At 41.7% G+C, this 8,236-nt stretch overlaps 1 protein-coding gene across 1 annotated transcript; it reads right to left on the bottom strand.

Annotated features, from left to right (window-relative positions):
• Positions 1 to 3,468: 3,468 nt before the first annotated feature.
• On the bottom strand, positions 3,469 to 4,601 carry LOC131823219 (uncharacterized). The gene is made up of 2 exons (XM_059159340.1): positions 4,083 to 4,601; positions 3,469 to 3,942 (listed from the first exon to the last, which is right to left on the bottom strand). Exon 1 carries the CDS (start codon positions 4,599 to 4,601, stop codon positions 4,146 to 4,148), a length of 456 nt encoding a protein of 151 aa, XP_059015323.1. The 3' UTR covers positions 3,469 to 3,942; positions 4,083 to 4,145.
• Positions 4,602 to 8,236: the final 3,635 nt, after the last annotated feature.

Genomic DNA, 8,236 nt, shown 5'->3' with positions numbered 1-8,236 from the left:
AGGGGCTAATTATTCTGGGGTAGCTCAGTGGTACTTGGCAGTTCAGATATACCCTGTTCTTAAATCCTCTCAAATATCCCCATTCTAGTTATGGCTAGAGGTGGCAAAGCACCAAGCCATACAAACTTTCACATGAGCCATAATATGAATGTAGATTCACCTATGTCATTACTCAGAAACTTGCAGAATCGGACTCTACATGTCATTGTTGGCTATTTCAGACAAAAACATGTACTGACAAGAGATAAAAAGTCTTCATGGCAATGACATTAGTTCCTTGGTCTCCCACCATGTCTTCAACCAAGAACTTAAAATCTGGATGTTATCCCTTTCTTTAAGGATTCTAGTATGATTGAAACTAGGCAGTCCACCACACAGACTTTATGTTTCTAGTGTCCCTCCATTCTGTTGTAGAATAGCAGACACCTGGCCATCCAAGAGCTCGCCTTCAATCACCATTCCAGTGCTTCTGGTGATTGATTTATCCGATAGCATTCACTCCAACCAGTTGAAGCAGATACTATGTAGTTTAAAGAATCTTTAGGAAAGCCAGAGAACCAGGCTTGAGTGATTGCTACACGGTGAGATACAGAGCAGCTTTGAGAACTACGTAAGTCCAACATAAAAATGTTTTGAAGAAAATACTCCTGGTAACACCTTGTTATTGGGAACCTATAGCCATAGGAACTGGATTCTAGAAATTTTATCCCAGCTGACCTGGAAGAAGTAGATGTGTCTGCTTTCCAGGAGATCTAATCTTCCTCTATACGTCCACTGCTCATGTGGTTTGCTTCCATCTTTGAGTTTTGAGTAATGATATCTGCTTGGCAGAAGCTAGATCTTATTAGGAGCCCTAAGCTGCAAGGGAGTCTGGGAGGTGTGTAGTTCTGCTTTTAGCTTCCGTCGTACATCAAGTCAAGCTACAGGGAGGTTGTATAAATGCTGACATACTCAACTTAGTTATCGTTTACACTTGTTAAAGGAGCTGTCAAACCCCTGACCCTTTCCTCCATTTGATTAAACTTAGCAGTTAGCACAGACAGGTCAGGTAGGAGTCAAGGAGGCCGAATCAGCAGTGGGTCATTTCTTCTTAAAAATAAGAAATTTTACAGGAAGAGGGGAGCTATCCACAATGTACTGGAATTATAATACAAAAATAGAAAGCAGATGTGTTAAACATTACAGCAAGGAAGGAAAAGAAGTCAATATTTACAAAACAAAAAACTAATGGCATTTCCCCCCCCTCAATCCTCTAAGGTATGACAATGGTAGAGCCAAGAATAACAAAGAACAGGAACTAGAAAAAATGAATTGCAGTTTCTTTTAATTTTCATTCATATCTAAATCCTCTGTTCTTAGATTTTTAAATAAAAAACAGCAACAGGAACTTAGCTTTAGGCGAAGACTGGAAACAATTCAGGTGGTTATACTTTTCTGAGAACAAGATTTAAGTTTTTCAGGTTCAAATGAGCACAATTCAAAGTAATGTAATGATAACTATGAATGAGTGGTAAGTGTGGGGGTGTATGTGATAACATCCTAAATAGCTAAGATAGTGATTAATTTGGGAACACGTAAATATCTGCTACATTTAAAAAGTTCGAATCATAAAAGTCAGGATATAAAAATTAAAAGTCTAATTTCTTACTGTAAGGAAGAATTCTTCCTACTGCATCCCTGACAAATGATTCATCTTTTGTCACATGGATTCATCCATGTGAACATTTCTGGGAACAAAAAACAAATATCTGCATTGGTTATCAAATGAGAAATGTGCTTAGTTTGGTATAACTTTAAAGTTTGACTGTTATCTAGTGATTATCATTTTGTAAGTTCTTGCAACTTATGTTATCTGTTCTTTGATTGACATAGTTACAAATTTATTAAGGTTCTCAATAGGTGTGAAAAGATTTTTTAAAGCTAATTTCAATGTGTCATACAGCTTCTAATAATCAAAATTAAACACGTTAAGAGGTTTAGCAGCCCTTGGATAGTTTCCAACCTTCCTATCTAAACCCTCCATTTAGTACTCTAACTGAACTAAATAAGAGGCATTGCCAACAGAAATGGTTTCAAACCCCCAAAGGAAATAAAGATCCATTCACGTCTTTTATTTTAAAGCATTATTTATTGAAGAAGAAACGGCAGGGGAACTGGAATGGTTGTTGATTTATAAAGTTCTTTATAAAGTTGATTTATAATGATTTACCAGTTACTGAAAAAATTATGAACTGCACTGATAGCAAAACCCGACATAAATTCGCTTGCATAATATCTGTGAAATTTACCTCTTCCCTCTGTGGCAACCCCATTGGTCAAGATTTTTTTGGATCGCAAATAACAGAAAATCATTAAACTGGTTTATTCAAAAGGAGGAATTTATTGGCTCATGTAATTGAAGAGGTATTGATTCAGACATGGCTGAATCCAGGTGCTCAGAGGATACAGTTAATCATCTCTCACTCTGATTCTATCTCCTGCTTTTGGCGGACTCTTCCTCATCGATGGCAATGATAGTCAAGTGCAGCTCCACGTCTATGTGCCACCATTTAATCAGCGACACCAGAAATTTTTAATGCCTCTTTTTAAATAATTACAGCAAAGTTCCTCTGGCTAACTATCCTGAGCTCAACTTGGTTCACACACCTGTTCCTGGAACCCTTAACTGTGGCCTGAGACATCAAATGGGCTGATTTGCTGGTATGGGTGTCCTGCTGGGAAGAGGAAGCAAGAAGTATAACTGCACAACACAAAGCTCCTGGCTGACAGGACAGTGCAGATCCAGCTATTTGCCTAGACAAGGCTTCATCTGCCTGGAGGAAGGGGTATATTTTTCTAATTTGCACAGAGCCATCCTATGGACTAGCTGTGGCTTACGGGTCATGGATGTGCACCACTTGTGGTATGAGTGGGGGAGGGTAGTTCTGTGGATGAAAATCAGGTGCTGTTCCTACACTAAGGAAAAATGGATCCCGGGAAAGCAAAACTGTCAGAGGCACACTACAGAAGAAATGCCATTACACCAAAATCAATATCAATAGCGTAATTCTGAATGTCAACTGAACTCAATTTAAATGTATTCCACTCAGGTCAAGCCAATCCAACAATATTGATCCCTTATTAAATAGGTCAAAAGGTATGTTTGTTTGGTGTGTGTTTGGGTGTGTGGGGGGGTAGGTGTGTAAGGGAGCACTACCAAAACAAAAACAAAAAAAGAAATGAAAAAGGACAGAAGAGACTTGTTCTTCAAAAGTCAGAAAGTATTTTAACTTTAAACTGTCAACTACGAAATTTCTTTTTTCTTTTTAAATGAAATTCTACTTTGCTTTACCAAGTAATTTAAAAATCAAAAATGGCAGAACATAAATCTTCCTTTAGTGGCTTTTTAGCAAAATAACGTGTATATTTAAGTGAATTACACCTCTATTACATGTTCAAAGATAATTATACTCTGGTAAACTTGCAAAATTAAGGGATTTAAAAATAAAGATTTCCTTTATTATATGTGTCACACGTATATCAATCCTCATTTCCTTAGAGTCTGATACAGCAATCAAATATATATGTTGTAGAAAGTCAGCTTATGTCTTCAGGTGATCTTTAAATACCGTTTAGCTTTTTAAGAAAACTATTGCTAGTAGCTCATAGCTTGCTAAAAAAAAAAATTGAATTGGCCTGTATTTATGTTAAAACTTAGCCCCCCAACACACACACTTTTTAAGTTCTGTAGAAGTTTTAACAGTGCTTGCATTAACTTTAAACCTTAGGGAAAGCGCAGAATAAACAACCGGCTGATAATGTTATCTAGTCAAAGTAAAACAAAGGATAGGGGAGTGGGGCGAGAGGGTGGGCGGTATCCACAGGCCAAACGGGATTTGTTTTTCCTTCAGCATTTACAGAGCATCCGCGAGAACCTCCTTCGAAGCCAGAAGTGTTCAGCACCTGAAAAGCATTTAAATGTAGTTTTTTCTCGATAAAAAAAAAAAAAAAAAAAGAGAGAGAGAGAGAGAGAGCAAGATTTAAGTGAGTGAATACTTCAGGTTAAATGAGTAAATACTTAGGGGGAAAAAAAAAAGGCTAACCGCCTCTGTGGAACGTTGGAACTTCTTCCTGTTTGGGGTTTTGTTGCTGTTTTTGTTTTTAACTCAGCCGCGGAGCGCATTTTCCTGTTCCTCGCGCAGAAAGGAGGGCCCCCGCGTGCAGGGCCGCGTCCGCCTTCCGGCGCTGGCAGGGAGCGGCGGTGAGGACGAGGAGGCGACGACGGCTGACCGCGACCGCGAGGCCGGCCCGAGCCCGCGAGGCCTGCGTGGCCGGGCGGCCGGGCGGGCTCGCGGCTGCAGGCGGCCCCGCGGCAGCGGGGCGAGGCGCGGCGGGGACCGCCGGCGCGCGTCAATGGGCCCATTCAGGCCGGCGCGGCGCGGGGGTTGAGAAGTTAAGGGGCGGGAGGTGGCGCGCCGGGGCCGCGGCCGCGCTATTTGCATTTCAATGGGACCCGCTTGTTGACTCAGTGCCCGGCGCTTCCGCAGCTCCCACCAGAGTCTGCCTTTGTTGGTTTTAGCTCCGGTCAAGTCCACTTCTTGCAACGGGGGAGCCGCGCGCATTTAGTTTGTGTAGTCAGGCGGAACACTCGACAGGAAGGAAGGAGGAAGGGGTGCTCTGCGCGGCCATTGTCTGGGCAACTGGGCTTAAGCAGCCGAGTGACTATTTAATCTATAAGGTGCACTTGAATCCCTCGCAAATCCGCTCAGTGTGGAGCAGGGGGCACCCAGACTGGGACAGATGGTGCAGAACCCCTTTGTTAAAAATATGGAAATGCGCTTTTTCATTTACTTAAGGTACTCCGCTCTTTTAACTGTTGCTATTCCCCCTAGTTGCATTGTCAGTGCGAGACCCGGAGATGCTAATGGGTCTGGTCAGCTCTGCCTAAGCGCCTCCTTTTTTTTTTTTTTTTTGTAATGTAAGTATTGGAAGTAAGCCTGCTATGTTTGGTCAGCCACCCTTCCCGTGGGGACCCCTTGTACCCTTTTGGGGTCTTCTGAACGTAGGCAGAAAGCGGCTGAAGGAATTCAGAGCCCCTCCCCTCTTTCCTTTTTCACGTTAAACGTCAAATTCAGAGGGGTCAGGATGCTTTCCATTCAACGTGATTTCCCCTCTGGAGGAAGGGGAGAATTTACTGCCTTCAGGGTCTCCTGATGCTTTGTAGTGACCTCTTGGGCCACGGAGTGCGGTGAAGGACGGCCCCCTTGGGTTCCCATAGCTGGAAGGACACCGCCGCAGCTCTGCGAGGCCGCACACGTGTTTCTGCTTCCACAGCTGTGATTTAGAGTATGTGCAACATCAGGCTGTGGAAATGTACACATAAACTTTGCAGCATTTTTGAAAAGTGAAAGACTGCCCATAGAGCCTTTGAGTATGTTGACATTTCACAAAATGGATTTTTCTGATTATCCTGACACTATCAAGGAGTCCATCCATATTCAGTGGAGCTGGGGCTGCATTTAGGAACTTCTGAACACACCCCAAGTCAGTCTGCAATGAGGTCAATCAACCGTCCACACACATGACCCATTTTTATTGTCCCAGCTTTGGTTTAAAACGTGGCTGTCAAGGTCCCACTGGACTGTTCTAGCCATAGTAATACAAAGCTGTAAAAGGAAAAATGTGAATGGACAAGTGTGTGGTAAAAATCAGGTAATTTCCCATTTTTAGCACAGATTACACAGGAAGCAGATTATTGTCTTGTGGTTTCCAAGGTAGGATAAATGTGACACACTGGAAAATGGATTGTTGAAGTATTTTAGTCTTGAGGTGTTTAAATCTTGGGCATGTTAGTACATTTATGTGAAGAGACAGATGTCTGTTTGGTCTCTAATTCTAATGCAAACATTTGACTGTGTGAAATGCTCACAGTCCATTTTTATTTTTCTTCAAAGGCACTCTTACCTGCCATGAGGCTGCAGACTCCTGTTCTCGTTGCTCTCCCTGAACATCTACAACATATATACAACACCTGGATCTGTGAATTAATTACTATCTAGGCTTTCTAAGTGGCCAAGTGCAAGAGCTTCTGTTTCTTTCTTTTTTTTTTTTTTTTAAGATTTTATTTATTTATTTGACAGAAAGAGAGATCACAAGTAGGCAGAGAGGGAGGCAGAGAGAGGGAAGGAAGCAGGCTCCCTACAGAGCAGAGAGCCCGACCTGGGGCTCGATCCAGGGACCCTGGGACCATGACCTGAGCTAAAGGCAGAGGCTTTAACCCACTGAGACACCCAGGCGCCCCAGAGCTTCTGTTTCTTATCAAGTATGTTCTTCCATCGTAGGCGGGATTCCATGAATTGACCCTTAACTGTGAATTCCTGCTGCATTTCCCTTTCAGCTGGCCATCGTAGAGCAGGAAAAGAGCCAGAAGCAGGTGACAGCCAGCAGGTGTAGCTTAGAATTCATATTTTTTTGCAGCTAAATCTATCTAAGCTGGTTTCAGTTTATCGTGTTAGAAATTAAAAATGTGGGAGTGGGGGGATAGGTATTTTTACATGCTTAAGCATTGTTCAGTAAACAAATTTGTTCAGAAACTCAAAAGTTAAGGGATAGAGAGCTTTTCTTGGAGTTTTAAAATTTTATAGGTTTCTCTTCCAATGGTGAAAAATGGAATACAGGAATAATAATAATAATAATAATAATAATAATTATTCCATGGACAGCTGTGGGCTTGGGTATATTAAGGTTCTTGACTTTCTTTTGGTTTTATATAATGAGTCTTTTGTTGGACTTCATTACGATGATGGTCCCCCTTTCTCCCCTCACACTCACCAATATTTCTCATTTGGTTTTGGTTGGTAAGTGAATTTTGGTGATGTAACTGTGAAGCCACAAATTCCCTACAGCATTGGAATGAAGTAAAAGGAAAGTATTCCATCTAGCAAAGAGTTTTGGTTTTAGTTGAAACTGCAACTTCATGCTCACTCATAGTTAATAAATGACGGCCTTTCATCTAGCCCAGCGGGATATGATTGGGCACTCACATTCTGCTGGGGAAAACGTTCTCAGGGTGCGCTTAAAGCCAGTGGGTTATATGGGACCGCCCTGGGCCTCTACTAAACGTCAGAGAGTAAGATTATGCATTCCCATAGGGAAAGGCCACTTCCACACTTGACCCCGTTCATGGAAGAGGATTTTGGCCAGTTGGGGCATGAATTCAGATCCTTTAGTTATGAATCAGTTCGTATAAGACTATCATGTCTGGGTTGAAGTTACTCGAATTGAACAGTTATTATTAGTTTGGGCTTGCTGGGATTTGTCTAAAATGGAATAATGTGACGTGGTGAACTTCAATATCAGAAAGACCATTATTTATACGTGTATATTGTAATCTCTATTCTGGTGTGGACTTAGTTTAGGAAAGATCTCCGAGGCACAAACTGTTTTCCTTAAAAGCAGGCCAAATTACTAACTGCGAAGAGTAAAGTATTTCTGTTGCATTTTCCCTGATCTCTGAAGTGACAGGTCTCTCCCCTTTTTTCTCTTACCTCTCTGAACTCCCCTTAGTTTTCTTTACAGGCTTTTCCCCCCTTCACTTATCCCTTATTGTGCTCTTTTTTTGTCTTGGGTTCTCATCTCTTCTGTATATTCTCCCACAGTGAGATTTCTGGGAGATCTTTCTTGAACATCCTAGGTACCCTCTTGCCTCAAGACCTTTGCACACACTCTTTTCTCTGCTTAGAATGTTATTTCCTCAGATATGGGGATGCCTGGCTTTTTTTTTTTTTTAAAGTTGGGTAGTCAAATGTCACCTTTTGAATAAAGCTTCTGTGGTTATCAGTAGAAAATAGCAGATACCCAGTTAGGGCTGGGAATAGGTTGAGGCAAGCAAAGTATGTGGGACACAAAATTTAAGAAGGCAAGTTCAGAGTCAGTAACTGAGAATGTGTGCCTCTTAATATTTGGTACCCTAAGTGGTATCTCACTTGCCTTACATGTCCTAGTCCTACCTGTCCCAGCCCTGTACTTGTATGCAGTCACTCCCTAGTCTCCTAGTTTATTTTTCTTCACAGATATTATACAACTAACATATATAACTAATTATTGTATGTCTCCCTACCCTTGTCCCCACTCAGATGATGTGGGACCTGTGGGAGCAGGGGTCTTGTCTGTTTTGGTTTTTGCTCTACCCCCAGAGTCTAGAACAGAGCTCAGAACTTAGTAGGTATTCATTATGTATTTGTATTTAAATGACTAG

Source organism: Mustela lutreola, chromosome 1 (assembly GCF_030435805.1).
Source record: "Mustela lutreola isolate mMusLut2 chromosome 1, mMusLut2.pri, whole genome shotgun sequence".
Classification (NCBI taxonomy): domain Eukaryota; kingdom Metazoa; phylum Chordata; class Mammalia; order Carnivora; family Mustelidae; genus Mustela; species Mustela lutreola.
This window is presented reverse-complemented; position numbering and strand designations above follow the sequence as displayed.

Coding starts and splice junctions, on each gene's coding strand:
- LOC131823219 (XM_059159340.1), bottom strand. CDS start 4,601: ATGCGCGCGGCTCCCCCGTTGCAAGAAGTGGACTTGACCGGAGCTAAA.